We start from the raw sequence: 23,636 nt of genomic DNA, 5'->3' as shown, positions 1-23,636 counted from the left end.
TTTTACCTTAGTTTGGTCTGGCCTTCTTTAACAGTATTTTTAACCACTTACTTTAAATGTGAGTAAATGTTTGACCGTTAAAAGAATTTTTAAGGCTACTGGGCTGTTCATTTATTCACAGATACTTACTGAGTACTTTTCTGTAGCAGAAACCATTCTAGAAAATGGGACACAGTGGTGAGCCTGACAGAAGGCACTCAGCATTGGGATTTAGTTGGGTAAGAGCCTAACGTGACCATACCTTTTCTCGCTTACTGAATTAAATGATGATTTTGCTGCTGACCCCGGTGAAGCAGCTGAGCTAGGAATAGTGCTTATGTGGAGTCAAGGAGAGGGAAGGAGGATGTCTGAATACACAGAAACACAAATTTGATAAAAATTGCAGATATATACATACACTTACCACAGTGTATCTAGTTAGTATATGGTATCCTGTTCATTTTGCCTCTTCTCCACCTTTGTATCTATTTTCCTAAAGTAGTGCCAGCTGATTTATTTTCTCTTATTGTATCAATTACACTTTTTAAAAAGGACTTGAAGCGGTTGTCCTAGAGTTTGCAGTGTACTTCTCAAACTAACTTGAGCTACTTTCACATTGAGCTACTTATGCATCACACAGAGTGCAGATACATTATAACACAGTATTCCCAGTTGCTCCCTCCCATCACTGTAACACTGCTGTCATTTATTTCCTTGTCTATAATCCCAGTACATTGCCACCGTTATTACTTCGAAAAGTTACCTATTAGATTATGAGCACGAAAAGGAAAAATTTCATTTTACCGTCACTTACTTCTTTTCTAATGCTCTTTCATTCTTGATAGAGAGGTTTCTGACCCATATAATTTTCCATCTCTCTGAAGAACTTCTTATAAGGCAGGCCTGCTGGCAGAAGAGTCTGTTTTTACTGACCTGAGGAATTCCTTACTTCACTTTGGAAGGATAACTTTATGGGATACAGAATTCTACAAAATTCTACAGAATTCCACCCCCACTGCCCCAACACTTCAAATATTTCACTCCACTCCTTTCTTCTGTCCATGGTTCTGAAAAGAAGTATGACACAGTCTTATTCTTGGTCCTTTCCTTACCTTAGGAAGTTGGTGGGCTTCTGTTGGCAAAACCCACAAACGTGCACTCCCTTAAGACTGGGCTGCAGGAGTTTGTACCTTGCAAGCTGGTCCACACTCAGACTCCAGGAATTTCTTAATTACCTTTTAAGTGTTCCTACCAGTGACTGGCTCTAGCAGCTTCTCCTCGAAGTTGGCTGTCATTACCTGTATCTGCAGGTCTCTTCAGTGTTTGGAGTGGTATTTTTCCCTGGGCTTTCACATCCTCTAATGGATCTAAGAAAATATGTTGATTTTTATATTCTGTGCTTTTTTCTTAAGATAAGGACAGGAATGATGACTTCCAAGTTCTATACATTAAGGCTGAAACTGGAAGTTCTACTTTGTGTTTCTATAAACATTACGAACTATTTCTATAACTAAAATTTTACTGTGCCATGGTATAATTTATATAAAGTTAAATTTGCTTGAGGCAATGTTATGTATCCTGAGTACTTATTTATTTAGGCTCCTCTGGAGCTTTTAGAGGCTATTGAGATGCAGTTATGATGGTACGTTCTCCAGGGAAATGATTCTTTATGGATTACTTACTGTACACTAGCCCTGGGCTAAGCAACTTACATAGATTATCTCACTCCCAAAACAAACCTATGAGGCATTGTGTCTCTTGTTAGAGATAATGCATTTTAAAAATCCCTATTTTTCAAACGAAAAACAGTTGAGACTTAAAGAAGTAATATTACTCAGCAGTATAAGGATTCTAAATTAGTTTGACTCCAGAGTTCACACCCACTTAACATTACATTGTATAGTAAACATTCCCCACAGATGTCCTGCAGTCTCTCTGTAGCTCTTCACAGAAACATAAGCGAGGCATATATTACCTGGCGGATCTTTGAAATTCACAGGAGATTCTTTACCTTAAGCTATGTGTACACAAAAGCTTAGCACCTGAAGCAGACAAAAAACAAAACAAAAACGTTTGACTGACTTCTTACCCAAAACTCAAATCCAGTCCTGGCTCCTATGTTGCTCCAGAGTAAAGGAGAGTATACACAATGATAAGAGCCAGAGGGAAAAGGGAAAAAGCTTGTGAGATTTTATTACCCCAATCCCTAAACAAAACAAAACAAAACAAAACTGGCCCAACTACCCACCCAGGGTAGGAGATTTCAAGTCTAAGTGCTCTGAGAGATTTCAAAAAGAGAACTTTCTACTGTCAAAGCAGTAAGATTTACCTGCTTACTTGAAACAAAAATTATAGAAAACAATAGTTCTCAAGACATAGGACATCAGGCAGTGGAGGACAGGGATCCCTCAGAGGTGAGCATTATTATAGTCCCAACTTATTACCTGAAGAAATGGTCCAGGCCACAAACAAGGAGAGAAAACCAGGCAAAGCTTGATGGTCTTTCTGAGTTACCAAATAGAACTGGGGCATCTGGGGAGCATAAGATAGAGTGGGCTGAGAAGAGGGCGAGAGAGGTCTCAGAAATTCCTTTTCGTGTATTCAGCTGAACATGAATCCGTGCATCTGTAGGAGAAAACTACTGGTGGTCAGGCAAAGAACCACCAGACAGGATGAAAGAATCAAATCACATTAAACTAGAAATAGTTCATATTCTAACCAACCAACAAACCTCATAATTCATAGGGCATTAGGTACTCATAAGAGTTTTGCTGCAGTAATGGGACAAAATTAGTGAAAGACACCACTGTAGTCCCGCCCAAGAAATCTAAAAGGAAAGGGTTAAGCAATTTCCAAATAAACTACAACTCAGAACACAGTCCCAGAATATTTATAGTAATACAAGGACTAGCAAGGTAAAATTCAAATGTTTGACATTTGATAAAAATTACCAAACATGAAGTAGGATAATATGAGCCAACTGAGCAAATTCAATCCATCAGAAAATGGTCCAGAAATAACACAGGTGACAGAAAAGAATAATGTAGTTGTTTTAAATACATACTATATGTCCAAGAAGAGCTTTAGACAGGTTAACTGGACAGAATAAAGCATTTTTAAAAAATCGAACCTTCTAGAAATGAACTACAGACTACAATGTCTCAGATGGAAAACACACTGGATGGGGTTCACAGATTAAGCATTGCAGAAGAAAACAGTACTGAATGTGAAAATATATTAGAAATTCCCAAAGGAAACAAACCCTAGAACCAAGTAAAGAGCCTCAGTGAGTTGAAGAAAACCATTAAGCCACTCAATATATGTGTTCTGTGGTTCCTACACAAAATGGGAGTAAAAAATATAATTAAAGAAAGTCTGGGACCCTAACGGCAGATGGTGGAGTAGGAATACCCTAAACTTGCCTCATCCCATGGATGCAGCTAGGTAACACTCACATCAGCATAAACAATCCAGAAAATGACTAGAAGACTGGTAGAACAAACTCCACAACTAAAGGTAGAGAAGAGACCACATCAAAGAAGGTAGGGAGGGCAAAGATGCAGTGTGGGAGTGAAACAGACTATGGCCATCCATCTCAAGGATGCTGGTGGAGCAGAGAAGGCTGATAAATAGACTATCACACTGGGAAGACAAATTCCGATTTCATTTGGCTTTGAAAATGAGAGAGGCCAAATCTTGCAAGTTCTTACAACTGTGGGATTTAAAGCCTAGAATTTTTAAAATCAGGCTCAGCTCTGGGAGAGCCCCAAAGGCATTTAAGAAGTGGAGTCCCTGCACTTAAAGGGACAACACAATAAACAGTAGTGAAAATTCAACATGGAAGCAGCAGATTGAAATATGCTGAGGACAGAAGGGAGGGACAGTGATTTATTCATCTCAGAACATGGTCCCAAGAGGCAGGGATCACAAGGAGACCCCTCCAGGAACAAAGGAGCTGGATGCATCATTTCCCGCCCTTGACCCCCAGCATAAATAGTCACCTGCAGGTACTAGCACAGCATCAAAGTTCACTACCTTGCTTACACCAAGCCCTACCTCCCCAACCCGCACTTTGATCTCATTTTTCAAGTACACACCTTATTAAAATACACCCCACCTGGCCAGAGACCACACACTGCCTTCAACAGGCAAAGAGAACCTCTGCAGATGACTGGACTAAAGGAAAAAGCAGCCAGGACTCAACAGCACATCACACGCGTCACTAACATAGGAAACACTTCCTGAAACACCAGTCCCTGGAAAACAGGAGACACTGCACTGCAGGACACTATAGGACTTCTTCTTCATAAGAGCATTAAACTTTAAGATCAGGAGACTTAGCTAACTTTCATAACACACAGAAACAGACACAGAGACAAAAAAATTTGTCCCAGTGAGAGAACAGGACAAAACCATAGAAAGAGACCTAAGTGAAACAGATATAAGTAAATATTGCTTGAAAAAGAATTTAAAGTAATGATCATAAAAATACTTACTGGCCTTGAGAAAAATACTGGAGGACATCAGTGAGACCCTTAACAAAGAGATTTAAAAAAAAAAGAACCAATCAGAGACAAAAAAAAATATATATATATGAAATTAAAAATACACTTGATGGAATAAATAGCAGGTTAGATGAAGTAGAGAAATGAATTCATGACCTGGAAGACAGAGTAATGGAAATTAATCAAGCTAAGCAAATGGGAGAAAAAAAGAATTATGCAAAACAAGAATAGGGAACTCAGCGACTCCATTAAATATAATAACTTTCACATTATAGTGATGCCAGAAGAGAAAGGGGATAGAAGATTAATTTAAAGAAATAGTAACTGAAAACTTTGCTAATCTGAGTAAGGAAATAGTTATCCAGATCTAGGAGGCAAATAGATTCCCCAGCCCCATACAAAATCAGCTCAGGAGTGCCACACCAAGACATTTAATTTGTAATTAAAATGGCAAAAAGTAATGATAAAAAAAAATGCTAAAAGCATCAAGAGAAAAGAAGACAGGTCCATACAAAGGAAAACCCATAAGTCTAGGAGGCAATTTTGCAGCAGAAACTTTGCAGGCCTGAAGGGAATTGCATGGTATATTCAAAGTGCTGAAAGGAGGGTAATAAATGAGAAAAATATGCAGTCAAGAATACTTCATCTAGCTAGGCTGTCACTGAAAAAAGAAGAAGAAATAAAAAGCTTCTAGGACAAACAGAAATTAAAAGAATTTGTAATCTCCAAACCAGTCCTACAAAAAATATTGAAAGGGATCCTCTAAGGAAAGAGAGGGCCCAAAGTTAACATAGACAACAGAGACAATATGCAGTATCAGTCACCTTACAAGCAATGCAATGGCAATAAATTCATATCTTTCAATAGTTATCCTGAATGTAAATGGGCTAAATATCCCAATCAAAAGATACGGTATAAGATTGGATAAAAAATCAAGACCATTGGGATGCCTGGGTGGCTCAGTTGGTTAAGCAGCTGCCTTTGGCTCAGGTCATGATTCCAGCGTCCTGGGATCGAGTCCCGCATCGGGCTCCTTGCTCAGCAGGAGCCTGCTTCTCCCTCTGCCTCTGCCTATGCTTGCTCTCTCTCCCTCTCTCTCTGACAAATAAATAAAATCTTTAAAAAAAAAAAATCAAGACCATCAATATGCTGTCTACAAGAGACTCATTTTAGACCCAAAGACACCTCAGATTTAAAATGGGGTGGGGGGACCATTTACCATGCTAATGGACAACTAAAGAAAGCTTGATTGGCAACCTTTATATCAGACAAATTAGATTTTAAGCCAAAGACTATAATAAGAGAAGAGGAAGGGCAATATATCATACTTAAAGTGTCCAAAAAGAAGATCAATTTTAAATATCTGTGTCCCTAACATGGGAGCAGCCAATTATATAAATCAATTAATAACAAAATCAAAGAAACACATCAGCAATACTACAATAATAGGGAACTTTAACAGTCCCCTTGCTGAAATGGACAGATCATCTAAGAAGATCAACAAGGAAATAAGGACTTTAAGTGACACACTGGACCAGATGGACTTCACAGATATATTCAGAACATTCCATCCCAAAGCAACAGAATACACATTCTTCTCTAATGTACATGGAACATTCTCCAGAATAGATCACATCCTGGGTCACAAATCAGGTCTCAGTCAATACCAAAAGACTGGGATCATTCCCTGCTTATTTTCAGACCATAATGCTTTGAAACCAGAACTCAATTAAAGGAGGAAAGTTGGAAAGAACTCAAATATATGGAGGCTAAAGAGCATCCTACTAAAGAATAAATGGGTCAACCAGAAAATTAACTAAAAAAAATTTCATGGAAATAGGGGCCCCTGGTTGGCTCAATCATTAAGCATCTGCTTTTGGCACAGGTCATGATCCCAGAGTTCTGGGATCATGCCCCAGGTTGGGCTGCATGCTCAGCAGGAAGCCTGCTTCTCCCTCTCCCATCCCCCCTGCTTGTGTTCCCTCTCTTGCTGTGTCTCTCTCTGACAAATAAATAAAATCTTAAAAAATAAATTCATGGAAACAAATGAAAATGAAAACACAACTGTTCAAACCCTTTGGGATGCAGCAAAAGTGGTCCTAAGATCTAAGTATATAGCAATACAAGTCTCTCTCAAGAAACAAGAAAGATCTCAAGTATACAACCTAACCCCACACCTAAAGGAACTAGAGAAAGAACAGCAAAGAAAGCCTAAACCCAGCAGGAGAAGAGAAATAATAAAGATCAGAGCAGAAATCAATGAAATAGAAACCAAAAGAACAGTAGAACAAATCAAAGAAACTAGGAGCTGGTTCTTTGAAAGAATTAATAAGATTGATAAACCCCTTGCCAGACTTATCAAAAAGAAAAGAGAAAGGACCAAAATTAATAAAATAATGAGTGAGAGAGGAGGGATCACAACCAACACCAAAGAAATTCAAACATTATAAGAACATATTATGAGCAACTGTATGCCAACAAATTAGACAATCTGGAAGAAATGGATGCATTCCTAGAGACACATAAACTACCAAAACTGAACCAGGAAGAAATAGAAAACCTGATCAGACCCATAACCAGCAAGGAGATTGAAGCAGTCCTCAAAAATCTCCCAACAAACAAGAGCCCAGGGCCAGACGGCTTCCCAGGGGAATTCTACCAAACATTTAAAGAAGATTTAATACCTATTCTCCTGAAACTGTTCCAAAAAATAGAACTGGAAGGAAAACTGCCAAACTCATTTTATGAGGCCAGCTTTACCTTGATCCCAAAAGCAAAGACCCCACCAAAAAGGAGAATTATGTGGATGCAAAAATTCTCAGCAAAATACTAGCCAATAGGATCCAACAGTACATTAAAAGATATTCACCATGACCAAGTGGGATTTATTCCTGGGCTGCAAGTTTGGTTCAACATCCACAAATCAATCAATGTGATACAATACATTAGTAAAAGAAAGGACAGGAGGGGTACAAGATGGCAGAGAAGTAGGAGACCCTGTTTCAACCAGTTCCCTAAATTGAGCTAATATCTATGAGAACACTCTGAACAACCATGAAATCAGCCTGAGATGTAGGATTATACACTTCTGGATCTTTACAGGGGGCAGAAGACTCCAGTGAAGAGGTAAAGCATACTGGGTACGACTGGACTGATATCAGAGGGTAAATAGAAGGGGGAGGGAGCCACCAGAAGTGACCCATTGGAAAGTAATACCCCAATACAAGAGTGCCCTGTGATTGGGGACCAGCATTAACTTGGAGTCTGATTAAAAGCACTCAAAAAGAGCAAAAGATCTTAAGAGGCAACTGGAGGAATCGGCAGTCATGGGCATGGGCATAAGCCCACAGACCCAGGACGGCCACCATCAGTGACCACCTGTACCAGAGAGAGTGCTGCGAAGCCTCCAGGCTGTGGTCCCTGAGCCCCCAACTTTCCCCCCAGCGCTGGGCCTCGCACACTTCCTGCCAGCTGGCATGAGAGTCTGGTGTGGACGCCAGCTGTTGCTTTAGAACCACAGGCTTTTGCACTCTGCACATGCACTGTGCAGTCAGGGCCTGAACTGCGATCCCTACCCTCCTCAGAGAGCTCCATGTGGGCCTAGCCAGGGTGTCTCTAAGACCAGCCTAGAGTCTGAACACTCCTAGCCCAGGCTTGAAAAATCTCAGCACACTATCTCTGGTTGGGATCTCTCAGATGGTCTGGACCCCAAACAGCAGTCCCAGCAAAGGCAGCCACTGGAAACGGGCTGCCTGGACCAATATCACTCATGGTTTTAGGGGCACGGGGGTGCAGAGACAAGCAGGTGCTTTTTGGGCGACACTGAGATGGTGCCTGGGGACGTGGACTGCCTGTAGGAGGTTGCACAGCTCAGTGGAGTTTGCAGAGGGGGAGTCTGTGTGTTCTGGACCACCGAGAGGGGAGCAGACGGAGGTCTGGGTGCAGTTTGCGTTCCTCTAAACCTTTAAAAAGCCACAAAAAGCCACCAAAGAACAAAAACTTCCAGAGAACAAAAGCCTGAAAGACCCCAGCCCCTTGATGGGGGAAGGAGGACTCAACCCAAACAAGACCGACTGAAAAGCAATGCAGCAGGGCCCTCCCCCAGAAAGCCCCTGAAAGCGTGAGAGGACAACTACAAGGACAACTATGGGGTCCCCATAAAACTGTAAAATCCCAATATCAGGGGAAACAAGATATTAAGCTCCCAGTATTGCCCTAAAACCTATAGATTTCATAGATACAACTTTTATTTTTTAATTCGTTCTCAGTATTCTCATTCTTTTTAAATTTTTAACCTACTTACCATTACAACCAGAGGTTCAATACAACAAATTCCATAATAAGCTTTTTAAAAAAAATTTTTTTTTAAGTTTATTTGATGGACAGAGAACACAAGTAGGCAGAGAAGCAGGCAGAGAGAGAGAGAAGAGGAAGCAGGCTCCCTCCCACTGAGCAGAGAGCCCGATGCGGGGCTTGATCCCAGGACCCTGGGATCATGACCTTAGCCAAAGGCAGAGGCTTTAACCCACTGAGCCAGGCAGGTGCCCTGCCTTAATAACCTTTTAACTTGAACTTTTTTCGTACATATACCTGTATTTTTCTTTTGCTTTTCTATTTTTTAAATATACATATAGATATAAGCTTCAAGGTAATCCTCTTTCCCTAATAAATACTACCCTTATATATAAACCAGTTTTAATCTCCCTTTATCTCTGGAAAGTTGAGTCCTTTAACAAAGATATCAAGATACACCCAGGAAGAATCAAAATAACCTTCCTTGCCCACACTGAGGATTTATAACCACCCTCCCATCTTCTTCCTCTGTCAGTGTTTCTGTGTATTTGTTTTGGTTCTGGTAGTATGTAAGTCTTATACTTGGGGTTTATTTTGGCTGGGTTCTTTTTTTTCCCCTTGTCATTTACTTTTGTTGGTCTTTTTGTCTGTTTTTGTTTGTATATCTTATAAATCTTACCTTTGGGGTCCATTCTGGCTGCGTCGTCTTCTCCTCCTTCTCCTCCTCCTCCTCCTTCTTCTTCTCCTTCTCCTTTCTCTTTTTCTTTTTTCTTTCTTTTTGGTGATGACTTCCGGTTGCTCAGAAGCATTCCAGAGTGCACCTTGCCTGGATCACGGTTGATATGTTCAGCTACACATCCCCTCAACCACCTTTCACCTCTCACCAAAATGACTAGGAAGAGGAATGCCCAACAGAGAGAGAAATTCAGAGACTGTGCCCTTTCCATCAGAACTATTGGATATGGACATGAACAGTAAGATGGAAAGGGAATTCAGGGTAACAATTATCCAGGAAATGGCTAGGTTGGAGAAAACCATTAATGACAACATGGAATCGATTAGGGCAGAAGTGAAAGCTACCCAAGAAGAAGTTAAAAATGCTATCGATGAGCCCCCAAGATGGCAACAGCCGAAGACGAGCTGCTGCTGCCGCGGCTCCCCGAGCTGTTCGAAACCAGCAAGCAGCTTCTAGACGAAGTGGAAGTAGCGACTGAACCCACCGGTTCGCGAGTGATCCAGGAAAAGGTGTTCAAGGGACTAGACCTCCTTAAGAAGGCTTCCGAAATGTTATCGCAGCTCGACTTGTTCAGCCGAAACGAAGATTTGGAAGAGATTGCTTCCACCGACCTGAAGTACCTGATGGTGCCAGCATTTCAAGGAGTGCTCACCATGAAACAAGTCAACCCCAGCAAGCGTCTAGATCATTTGCAGTGGGCTCGAGAACACTTTTTAAACTACTTAATTCAGTGCCAGTACTATCATGTGGCAGAGTTTGAGCTGCCCAAAACCAAGAACAACTCAACTGATAATGGCACTGCTAGTTCCTCCATGGCCTATCCTAGCCTCGCTGCTATGGCATCGCAGAGACAGGCTAAAATAGAGAGATACAGGCAGAAGAAGGAAGTGGAGCATAGGTTGTCTGCACTGAAATCTGCTGTGGAAACTGGTCAAGCAGATGATGAGCGTGTTCGTGAGTATTACCTCCTTCACCTTCGAAGGTGGATTGGTATCAGCTTAGAAGAGATTGAGAGCATTGACCAGGAGATGAAGATCCTGAGAGAAAAAGACTCCTCACCAGAGGCATCAACTTCTCATTCAGCTCGTCAGGACAGGCCTCCAATGAAACCCTTCGTTCTCACACGGAATGTGGCCCAAGCCAAAGTATTTGGAGCTGGTTATCCAAGTCTGGCATCTATGACGGTGAATGACTGGTACGATCAGCATCGGAAATACGGAGCATTACCAGATCAGGGCATAGCCAAGACACCACCAGCAGAGCTTGAAAGAAGTACTCAGCAACAGGAAGATCAGGAACAAAAGGAGGAGGATGAGGAGGATGAACAAGCTCTCCACAGAGCTCGGGAGTGGGATGACTGGAAGGACACCCATCCTAGGGGCTATGGCAACCGACAGAACATGGGTTAGCCCTCCCACAACAAGACCAAGATGGGACTCCAGGGGTCACATCTTCCCCTCCCCGGGCTCCTGCTTCCGCTGTGTACAACAAAGGCAAAATAAAGTGTCAAACAATTAAGTGTGTATCTGTACCCTAGGTGATGAGCCAGCAATCTTGTTTCAGCATTCTCCTCCTCATCATGGTGTATTCAGTTTCTGAAGTGGAAAGAAAAAGGTACTGCGAAGTGGCTCTGTATAATCAATAGCTGTATGAATTCCATTAAAAATAGTAATAATAAAAGTCCCCTATGTTACATGAAAAAAAAAAATGCTATCGATGAGATCCAATCTAATCTAAATTCTCTAACAGGTAGGGAAACGGAGGCAGAAGGCAGAATTAGTGATCTAGAGGACAAACTGATAGAGAAAAAAGATCAGGAGGAGGCCTGGAACAAAGAGCTTAGGAGCTGTAAAAACAGAATTAGGGAAATAAATGATGCCATGAAAAGTTCCAATGTCAGAATTATTGGGATCCCTAAGGGGGAGGAGAAAGAAAGAAGACTAGAAGATATAGTTGAATCAATTCTCCAAGAAAATTTTCCTAATCTGGGCAATGGAACCAGTGCTCGTGTCCTAGAGGCAGAAAGATCATCCCCCCAAGATCATAGAATCTAGAAAGACCTCAAGATAACTGATTGTGAAACTGATGAATCACAATTTTAGACAGGAGATCTTGAGAGCAGCTAGGGGGAAGAGATTCCTTACATACAGAGGAAAGTCCATCAGAATAATGTCAGACCTGTCCACAGAAACCTGGCAAGCCAGAAATGGCTGGCAACACATATTCAGGGCACTAAATGAGAAGAAATGCAGCCAGGAATACTTTATCCAGCAAGGCTGACATTCAAAATGGATGGAGAGATAAAGAGCTTCCAAGACCAGCAAGGTTTAAAAGAGTATGTGACCATCAAGCCAGCACTACAAGAAATATTTAGGGGGGTTCTATAAAAGAAGAAAGAACCCAGGAGTGTCATAGAAAGAAATTTACAGAGACAATCTATAGAAACAAGGACTTCACAGACAACATGATGTCAATAAAAACATATCTTCCAATAATCACTCTCAACACGAACGGCCTAAACACTCCCATAAAACAGCACAGGGTTGCAGACTGGATAAAATGACAGGACCCATCCAAATGTTGTCTATTGAGACCCATTTGGAACCTAAGGATACATCCAGACTGAAAGTGAAGGGATGGAGAAGCATCTTTCATGCTAATGGACCTCAAAAGAAAGCTGGGGTGATGATTCTCATATCAGCTTAATTAGATTTTAAATTAAAGATGGTAGTCAGAGATAAAGAAGGACACTACATCATTCTTAAAGGGTCTATCCACCAAGAGGATCTAACAATTATAAATATTTATGCCCCCAGTATGGGAGAAGCCAACTACATAAGACAACTGTTAAGATAAAGAGTCATATTGATATGAATACATTAATAGTAGGGGATCTTAACATGCCACTCTCAGTAATAGATCATCCAAGCAGAAAATCAATAAAGAAACAAGAGCATTGAATGACACATTGGACCAGATGGACCTCATAGATATATACAGAACATTCCACCCTAAAACAACAGAATACTCATTCTTCTCAAATGCACATGGAACTTTCTCCAGAATAGACCACATATACTGGGTCACAAATCAGGGCTCAACTGACACCAAAAGATTGAGATTATTCCCTGCATATTCTCAGACCACAATACTTTGAAACTGGAACTCAACCACAAGAAAAAGTTTGGAAGGAACTCAAACACTTAGAAGCTAAAGACCACCTTGCTTAAGAATGTTTGGATCAACCAGGAAATCAAAGAACTTAAACAATTCATTGTAACCAATGATAATGAAGACACTTCGGTCTAAAACCTATGGGATACAGGTCCTAAGGGGGAAATACATAGCCATCCAAGCCTCCCTCAAAAAAAAATATCAAAATCCAGAATATACCAGCTCTCTTTACACCTTAAAGAACTGGAGAATCAACAACAAATTAAGCCAACCCCACACACAAGAAGGGAAATATCAAGATTAGAGCAGAGATCAAGGAGATAGAAACTAGAGATATAGTAGAACACATCAATGAAACTAGCAGCTGGTTTTTTAAAAGAATCAATAAGATCAATAAACCATTGGCCAAATTAATCCAAAAGAAAAGAAAGAGGACCCAAATTAATAAAATTATGAATGAAAAGGGAGAGAAAAGGGGAGAAAAGGGAATGAAATGGGAGTGATCATGACTAACACCAAGGAAATAGAAATAATCATTAGGAATTATTATCAACAGTTATATGCCAATAAGTTAAGCAACCTAGACAAAATGGATGCATTCCTAGAAACCTATACACTTCCAAAACTGAATCAGGAACAAATTGACAACCTAAATAGACCAATATCTAGTAATGAGATTGAAGCAGTGATCAAAAACCTCCCAAGAAACAAGAGCCCAGGACCTGACAGATTCCCTGGGGAATTCTACCAAACATTCAAAGAAGAAATAATACCTATTCTCCTGAAGCTGTTTCAAAAAATTGAAGCAGAAAGAAAACTTCCAGACTCTTTTTATGAGGCCAGCATTACCCTGATCCTCAAACCAGGCAAAGACCCCACCAAAAAGGAGAATTTCAGACCAATATCCCTGATGAATATGGATGCCAAGATTCTCAGCAAGATCCTAGCTAATAGAATCCAACAGTACATTAAAAAGATGATCCTTCATGACCAGATGGGATTTATCCATGGGATGCAGGGGTAGTTCAACATTCACAAATCAATGTGATAGAACAAATCAATAAGAGAAGAGAAAAACCACATGATCCTCTCAATTGATGCAGAAAAAGCATTTGACAAGATACAACATCCGTTCTGATTAAAATTATTATAAGTATAGGGACAGAGGGAACATTCCTCAACTTCATAAAATCTATCTATGAAAAACCCACAGGGAATATCATCCTCAATGGGAAAAAGCTGACAGCTTTCCCTTTGAGATCAGGAACATGACAAGGATGCCCACTCTCACCACTCTTGTTCAACATAGTACTAGAAGTCCTAGCAACAGCAATCAGACAACAAAAAGAAATAAAAGGTATTCAAATTGGCAATGAAGAAGTCACACTCTCTCTCTTCACAGATGACACGATACTTTATGGTGGATATACGGAAAACCCAAAAGACTCCACCCCCAAACTACTAGAACTCATACAGCAATTCAGTAATGTGGCAGGATACAAAATCAGTGTTCAGAAATCAGTTGTCTTCTTATACACTAACAATGAAAATATAGAAAGGGAAATTAGAGAATTGATTCCATTTACTATAGCACCAAGAACCATAAGATACCTGGGAATAAACCTAACCAAAGAGGTAAAGGATCTGTACTTGAGGAACTATAGAACACTTATGAAAGAAATTGAAGAAGACACAAAAAGATGGAAGACCATTCCATGTTCATGGATAGGAAGAATAAAAATGGTTAAAATGTCTATACTGCCTAGAGCAATCTATACTTCCAATACCATCTGATCAAAATTCCACTGGCATTTTTCAAAGAGCTGGGACAAACAATCCTAAAATTTGTATGGAACCTGAAGAGACCCTGAATTGCTAAGGAAATGTTGAAAAAGAAAAATAAAACTGGGGGCATCACATTGCCTGATTTCAAGCTTTTATTACAAAGCTATGATCACCAAGACAGCATGGTACTAGCAAAAAAAACAGACAAATAGACCAGTGGAACAGAGTAGAGAGCCCAGATATGGACCCTCAACTCTAAGGTCAAATAATTTTCAACAAAGCAGGGAAAAAAACAGTCTTCAATAAATGGTGCTGGGAAAATTGGACAGCTATGTGTAGAAGAATGAAACTCGACCATCCTCTTACACCATACACAAAGATAAACTCAAAATTGATAAAAGACCTAAACGTGAGGCAGGAATCTATCAAAATCCTAGAGGAGAACATAGGCAGTAACCTCTTCGACATCGGCCACAGCAATGTCTTTCAAGAAATGTCTCCAAAGCAAAGGAAACAAAAGCGGAAATGAACTTTTTGGACTTCATCAAGATAAAAAGCTTCTGCACAGCAAAGGAAACAGTAAAAACAAAACAAAACAAAGAGGCAACCCACAGAAGGGGAGAGGACATTTGCAAATGACACTACAGACAAAGGGCTGATATCCAAGACCTATAAAGAACTCCTCAAACTCAACACGCACAAAACAGATAATCACATAAAAAAAAAATGGGCAGAAGACATCAAAAGACACTTCTCCAAAGAAGACATACAAATGGCTAATAGACACATGAGAAAATGTTCATCATCATTAGCAATCAGGGAGATTCAAGTCAAAACCACATTGAGATACCACCTTACACCAGTTAGAATGGCCAAAATTAACAAGACAGTAAACATCATGTGTTGGAGAGGATATGGAGAAAGGGCAACCCTCTTACACTATTGGTGGGAATGCAAGTTGGTGCAGCCACTTTGGAAAACAATGTAGAGATTCCTTAAGAAATTAAAAATAGAGCTACCCTATGACCTTGCAATTGCACTACTGGGTATTTACCCCAAAGATACAGATGTAGTGAAAAGAAGGGCCATCTGTACTGCAATGTTCATAGCAGCAATGGCCACAGTCACCAAACTGTGGAAAGAACCAAGATGCCCTTCAATGGATGAGTGGATAAAGAAGATATGGTCCATATATACAATGGAGTATTATGCCTCCATCAGAAAGGATGAATTACCCAACTTTTCCATCAACATAGACAGGACTGGAAGAGATTATGCTGAGTGAAATAAGTCAAGCAGAGAGAGTCAATTATCACATGGTTTCACTTACTTGTGGAGCATAAGGAATAGCATGGAGGACATTGGGAGATGGAGAGGAGAATTGAGTTGGGGGAAATCAGAGAGGGAGACAAACCATGAGAGACTGTGGACTCTGAGAAACAAACAAGGTTTTGGAGGGGAGGGGGGTGCAGAGTTGGATGAGCTTGGTGGTGTTTATTATGGACAGCACATATTGCATAGAGCACTGGGTGTGGTACATAAAAAATGAATTCTGGAACACTGCAAAGAAATTAAAAAAAAAAGAACAAGAACCATATGATACTCTCAAAAGATGCTAAAAAAGCATTTGAACAAAGTACAGTATTCTTTCTTAACCAAAACTCTTCACAGTGTAGGGATAGAGGGTACATACCTCAATATCATCAAAGCCATCTAGGAAAAACCCACAGAAAATATCATTCTCAATGGGAAAAACAGAGCTTTTCCCTTCAGGTCAGAAACATGGCAAGGCTGTCCACTATCACCACTACTATTCAACATAGTACTAGAAGTCCTAGCCACAGCAATCTGAAAACAAAAAGAAATAAAATGCATCCAAATCAGCAAAGAAGAAGTCAAACTCTCACTCTTTGCAGAGCATAAGATACTTTATGTGGAAAACCCAAAGACTCCACTCCAAAACTGCTCAAACTCATACAGGAATTCAATGAAGTGTCAGGATATACAATCAATGCACAAAAGACAGTTGCATCTCTATACACCAACAGCAAGACAGAAGAAAGAGAAATTAAGGAGTTGATCCCATTTACAACGGCACCCAAAAGTATAAGATACTTAGGAATAAATCTAACCAAAGGGGCAAAGAATCTGTACTCAGAGCACTATAAAGTATTCATGAAAGAAATTGAGGAAGACACAAAGAAATGGAAAAACATTCCATGCTCATGGATTGGAAGAACAAACATTGTGAAAATGTCTACACTACCTAGAGCAATCTACACATTTAATGCAATCCCTATCAAAATACCATCAACTTTTTTCAAAGAAATGGAACAAATCACCCTAAAATTTATATGGAACCAGAAAAGATCTCAAATAGCTAGAGGAATGTTGAAATAGAAAAAACAAAGCTGGCAGCATTACATGTAAAGCTCTATTACAAAGCTATACCCATCAGGACAATATGGTACTGGCACAAAAATAGACACATAGATCAATGAATCAGAACAGAGAGCCCAGAAATGGACTCTCAACTCTATGGTCAACTAATCTTTGACAAAGCAGGAAAGAATGTCCAACAATCTCTTCAACAAATGGTGTTGGGAAAATTGGACAGCCACATGCAGAAGAATGAAACTGGACCATTTCCTTACACCACACACAAAAATAGACTCAAAATGGATGAAAAACCCCAATGTAAGACAGGAATCCATCCAAATCCTTGACGAGAACACAGACAGCAACGTGTTCGGACCTCAGCCACCCCAGGGTCTTCCTAGAAACATCGCCAAAGGCAAGGGAGGCAAGGGCAAAAATGAACTATTGGGACTTTATCAAGATAAGAAACTTCTCCACAGCAAAGGAAATTGCAAAACCAAAAGACAACTGACAGAATGGGAGAAGATATTTGCAAATGACTTATCAGATAAAGGGCTAGTATCCCAAATCTATAAAGAACTTATCAAACTCAAAACCCAAGGAACAAATAATCCAGTTAAGAAATGGCCAGAAGACAAGAGCAGACATTTCTGCAAAGTAGACATGCAAATGGCCAACAGACACATGAAAAAGTGTTCCACATCACTCGCCATCAGGGAAATACAAATCTAAACCACAGTGAGATACCACCTCACACGAGTCAAAATGGCTAAAATTAACCGGTCAGGAAACCACAGGTGTTAGCGAGGATGCGGAGAAAGAGGAACCCTCCTATACTATTGGTGGGAATGCAAGCTGGTGCAGCCATGCTGGAAGACAATATAGAGGTTCCTCAAAAAGTCAAAAATAGAGCTACCCTATGACCCAGCAATCACACTATTGGTTTTTTACCCCAAAGATACAAATGTAGTAATCCAAAGGGGTACATGCACCTGAATGTTTATAGCAGCAATGTCCACAGAAGCCAAACTATGGAAAGAACTTAGATGTTCATCAACAAATGAATGGATAAAGAAGATGTGATACATACACACACACACACACACACACACACACACACACACACACTGGAATACTATGTAGTCATCAAAAGAAATGACATTTTGGCATTTCCAACGACATGGATGGAACTAGAGGGTATTATGTTAAGCAAAATAAGTCAATCAGAGAAAGACAATTATCATAGGATCTCTTTGATGTGAGCATTTGAGAAGCAGAGCAGGGAGTCATGAGGGGCAGGGAGGGAAACAAACAAGATGAGATCAGGAGGGAGACAAACCATAAGAAACTCTTAATCTCAAGAAACAAACTTCGGGTTGCTGGGGGGTGGGGAGGCTAGGGTGGCTGGGTTATGGACACTGGGGAGGACATGTGCTATAGTGAGTGCTGTGAATTGTGTAAGACTGATGATTCACAGACCTGTTCCCCTGAAGCAAATAATACATTATATGTTAATTTTTTAAAAAGTGAGGGGATGGAGAAACACTTATCGTGCAAATGAAAGTGAAAAGAAAGCTGAAGTAACAATACTTTTATCAGACAAAATAGACTTTAAAATGAAGACTGGAATAAGAGACAAAGAAGAGCATTATATAATAACAAAGAGGAAAATCCAAGGAGAAGACATAATAATTGTAAATATTTATGCACCCAACATGGGAGCACAGAAGACATAAATCAGTTAATAATAAACATAAAGAAACTAATTGATGGTACTATAATAATAGTAGAGGCCTTTAACATGCAACTTATATCAATGGACAGATCATCCAAGCAGAAAATAAGGAAACAGTGGCTTTGAATGAGACATGGAACCAGATAGACTTAACAGACATACTCAGAACATTCCATCTTAAAACAGCAGCATACACATACTTTTCAAATGCACATGGAATATTCTCCAGAATAGATCACATCATAGGCCACAAAACAAGTCTCAACAAATTCAAGAAGATCAAATATTAGTGGTTAAATAATATGCTATTAAACAATGAATGGGTCAACTAAGAAATTCAAGAGGAAATAAAAAATTCATGGAGACAAATGAAAACACAAAGGTCCAAAATCTTTGGGATGTAACAAAAGCTGTTCTGAGACGGAAGCTTATAGCAATACAGGCCTAAGTCAAAATGCAAGAAAAATCTCAAACAATCTCACCTTATACTTATATGTGCTGGGAAAAGTAGAATAAATAAAACCCAAAACCAGCAGAAGGAAGACAATAATGAAGCTTAGAGCATAAATAAATGATAAAAAAAAAAATAGATCAATGAAACCAGGACCTGGTTCTTTGAAAGGATCAACAAAATAGCTAAATCTTTAGCTGGAAAAAAAAGAAGAAAAGAAAAAGGAAAGCACAGGAAAAACAAGAGGAGAAAGGAGAGGAGGGGAGGGGAGGGGAGGGAGAGGAAGGGAAGAGGAGAGGAGAGAAAAGGAAAGAAAAGCGAGGAAGGGAGAAAGGGGCAAAGGGGCAAAGACAGAATGGGGCAAAGGGGGAAAGGGGGAAAAGGGGAAAGGAAAGGAGGAAGGAAGAAAGGAAGAAAGAATGAAAGAAAGAGAGAGAAAAAAGAAAGGAAAGAGAAAGAGAGAGGGAGGGAGGGAGGAAAGAAGGAAGGAAGGAAGGAATGAAGGGATGAAAGGACCAAGGGACAAAAGGACCAAGGGACAAAAGGACCAAAGGATGAAAGGATGAAGAAAACTTGAACAAAATCATAAATGGTGGTGAAATAACAACCAATACCACAGAAATAAAAAAGACTACAAGAGAATGTTATGAGCAATTATATGCCAACAAATTGGATAACCTAGAAGAAATGGATAAATTCATAGAAACATCTAACCCACCAAAACTGAAGCAGGAAGAAATAGAGAATTTGAACAGATTACCAATAATGAAGTTGAATCAGTAATCAAGAAACTCCAAAACAAAAATCCAGGACCAGATGTCTTCACAGGTGAATTCTACCAAATATTTTTAAAAAACTTAATATGTATTCTCAAACTATTTCAAAAAATGTAAGAGGAAGGAAAGCTTCCAAATTCATTCTGTAAGGCTAGCACGACCCTGATGCCAAAACCAGATATGGACACTACAAATAAAGAGAACTACAGGCCAGTATCACTGAAGAACATAAATCCAAAAATCCTCAAGAAAATATTGACAAACTAAATCCAACAATACATTAAAAAAAATCATTCACCATGATCTATTGGGATTTATTCCTGGAAAGCAAAGTGGGCTTAATATTCATAAATCAATCAATGTGATACCTCACATGGATAAAAACCATGTGATCATTTCAGTATACGCAAAAAAAAAAAAAAGTATTTGACAATGTATAACATCCACTCAGGATGAAAATCTTCAACAAAGTAGGTTTAGAGGGAATATAGTAAAGGTTATATATGAAAAACCCAGTGCTAACATACTCAATGGTAAAAATCTGAGAGCCTTTCCCCTAAGATTGGGAAGAAGACAAAGATGTGCACACTCACCACTTTTTTTAAAAATTTATTTTCAGCATAACAGTATTCATTGTTTTTGTACCACACCCAGTGCTCCATGCAGTCCGTGCCCTAATACCCACCACCTGGTTCCCCCAACCTCCCACCCCCCCATCTCTTCAAACCCTTCAGATTGTTTTTCAGAGTCCATAGTCTCTCATTGTTCACCTCCCCTTCCAATTTCCCCCAACTCCCTTCTCCTAAATCCCTATGTCCTCCATGCTATTTGTTATGCTCCACAAATAAGTGAAATCATATGATAATTGACTCTCTCTGCTTGACTTATTTCACTCAGCATAATCTCTTCCAGTCCCGTTCATGTTGCTACACAAGTTGGGTATTCCTCCTTTCTGAGGGAGGCATAATCCTCCATAGTGTATATGGACCACATCTTCCTTATCCATTCGTCCACTGAAGGGCATCTTGGTTCTTTCCACAGTTTGGCAACCGTGGCCATTGCTGCTATAAACATTGGGGTACAGATGGCCCTTCTTTTCACTACATCTGTATCTTTGGGGTAAATACCCAGTAGTGCAATTGCAGGGTCATAGGGAAGTTCTATTTTTAATTTCTTGAGGAATCTCCACACTGTTCTCCAAAGACGCTGCACCAACTTGCATTTCCACCCACAGTGTAAGAGGGTTCCCCTTTCTCCACATCCCCTCCAACACATGTTGTTTCCTGTCTTGCTAATTTTGGCCATTCTAGCTGGTGTAAGGTGATATCTCAGTGTGGTTTTAATTTGAATCTCCCTGATGGCTAGTGATGATGAACATTTTTTCATGTGTCTGATAGCCATTTGTATGTCTTCATTGGAAAAGTGTCTGTTCATATCTTCTGCCCCTTTTTTGATATGATTATCTGTTTTGTGTGTGTTGAGTTTGAGGAGTTCTCTATAGATCCTGGATATCAATCTTTTGTCTATACTGTCATTTGCAAATATCTTCTCCCATTCCATGGGTTGCCTCTTTGTTTTCTTGACTGTTTCCTTTGCTGTGCAGAAGCTTTTGATTTTGATGAAGTCCCAAAAGTTTATTTTGGCTTTTGTTTCCTTTGCCTTTGGAGACAGACATATCTTGAAAGAAGTTGCTGTGGTTGATATCGAAGAGATTACTGCCTATGTTCTCCTCTAGGATTCTGATGGATTCCTGTCTCATGTTGAGTACAGCAATTCAGTAATGTGGCAGAATACAAAGTCAATGTACAGAAATCAGTGGCCTTCTTATACACCAACAATGAAAATACAGAAAGGGAAATTAGAGAATCGATTCCATTTACTATAGCACCAAGAACCATAAGATACCTGGGAATAAACCTAACCAAAGAGGTAAAGGATCTGTACTCGAGGAACTACAGAACACTCATGAAAGAAATTGAAGAAGACACAAAAAGATGGAAGACCATTCCATGCTCTTGGATTGGAAGAATAAACATTGTTAAAATGTCTATACTGCCTAGAGCAATCTATACTTTTAATACCATTCCAATCAAAATTCCACCGGTATTTTTCAAAGAGCTGGAGCAAATAATCCAAAAATTTGTATGGAACCAGAAGAGACCCCGAATCACTAAGGAAATGTTGAAAAACAAAAATAAAACTGGGGGCATCACGTTACCTGATTTCAAGCTTTACTACAAAGCTGTGATCACCAAGACAGCATGGTACTGGCATAAAAACAGACACATAGACCAGTGGAACAGAGTAGAGAGCCCAGATATGGACCCTCAACTCTATGGTCAGTTAATCTTCGACAAAACAGGAAAAAATATACAGTGGAAAAAAGACAGTCTCTTCAATAAATGGTGCTGGGAAAACTGGGCAGCTATATGTAGAAGAACGAAACTCGACCATTCTCTTACACCATACACTCTCACCACTTTTATTCAACATAATACTGGAAGTCCTAGTCACAGCAGTCAGACAGCAAAAAGAAATAAAAGGTATCCAAGTCAGCAAGGAGAAAACAGAATATCCACTCTTCGCAGATGACATGATCTTATAGGTAGAAAACCCTAAAGACTCTACCAAAAAACCAATGGAACTGATACATGAATTCAGTAAGGTCATAGGATACAAAATCAATATACAGCAATCTGTTGCATTTCTATACACTAATAACGAAGTAGCAGAAATAGAAATCAAGAAAATAATCCCATTTACAATTACACTAAAAATAATAAAATACCTAGGAATAAACTCAACCAAGGAGCTTAGAGATCTGTACACTGAACACTATACAACCCCGATGTAAGAAATTGAAGATGACACAAACAAATGGAGAGCTAGTTCATGCTCATGGATTGGGAGCACAGATATTATTAAAACGTCTACACTACCTAAAGCAATCTACACATTCAATGCAATCCCATTCAAAATAACACCAGCACTTTTCACAAAATTAGAACAATCCTAAAATTTGTATGGAATCAGGAAAGAACCCAAATAGCCAAACTAATCTAGAAAAAGAAGAACAAAGCAGGAGGTATCACAATCCCCAACTTCAAGCCATATTACAAAATATAATCATTGAGACAGGGTGGTACTGGCACAAAAACAGAAACATTGGTCAATGGAACAGGAACAGAATAAGGTATCCAGAAGTAAACCCATGATTATGTGGTCAACTAATCTTTGACAAAACAGAAACAACATCCAATGGAAAAAGAGACCTCTCTTCAACAAATGGTGTTGGGAAAACTGGAGAGTGATATGAAGAATGATGGACTACTTTCTTTCACCACATACAAAAGTAATCTCAAAATGGATGAAAGACCTAAATGTGAGACAGGAAACCATAGATTCCTAGAGGAGAACACAGATGGCAACCTCTTTGACCTCAGGCGCAGCAACTTCTTCCTAGACAGGTCTTCAAAAGCAAGAGAAAAGTGGCAAAAATCAACTGTTGGGACTTCATTGAGATAAACTTTTGGATGGCAAAGGAAACAGTCAACAAAACTAAAAAGCAAGTGATGGAATGGGAGAAGGTATTTGCAAATGACATATCAGATCAAGGGCTAGTATCCAAAAATCTATAAAGAATTCATCAAAGTCAACACCCCAAAAGTAATCCAGCTAAGAAATGGGCAGAAGACATGAACAGACAGTTTTCCAAAGAAGACATACAAATGACCGACAGACACATGAAAAACTGCTCAACATTACCCATCATCAGGGAAATACAAATCAAAACCACAATGAGATTATCTCCTCACACCAGGCA

General features: G+C 39.6%; 1 protein-coding gene across 1 annotated transcript; it reads left to right on the top strand.

Moving 5' to 3' along the window:
• The first annotated feature begins 9,894 nt into the window (after positions 1-9,894).
• Positions 9,895-11,179, top strand: LOC125105559 (immunoglobulin-binding protein 1-like). Its single transcript, XM_047739138.1, has one exon. It carries the CDS (start codon positions 9,897-9,899, stop codon positions 10,920-10,922), a length of 1,026 nt encoding a protein of 341 aa, XP_047595094.1. The 5' UTR covers positions 9,895-9,896; the 3' UTR covers positions 10,923-11,179.
• The last annotated feature ends 12,457 nt before the right edge of the window (positions 11,180-23,636 follow it).

The sequence above is a fragment of the Lutra lutra genome, chromosome 7 (genome assembly GCF_902655055.1).
Source record: "Lutra lutra chromosome 7, mLutLut1.2, whole genome shotgun sequence".
In the NCBI taxonomy this organism is placed as follows: Eukaryota; Metazoa; Chordata; class Mammalia; order Carnivora; family Mustelidae; genus Lutra; species Lutra lutra.
This window is presented reverse-complemented; position numbering and strand designations above follow the sequence as displayed.

Excerpts from the sequence above, each read along its gene's own strand:
- LOC125105559 (XM_047739138.1), top strand. The coding sequence starts at position 9,897 with ATGGCAACAGCCGAAGACGAGCTGCTGCTGCCGCGGCTCCCCGAGCTG.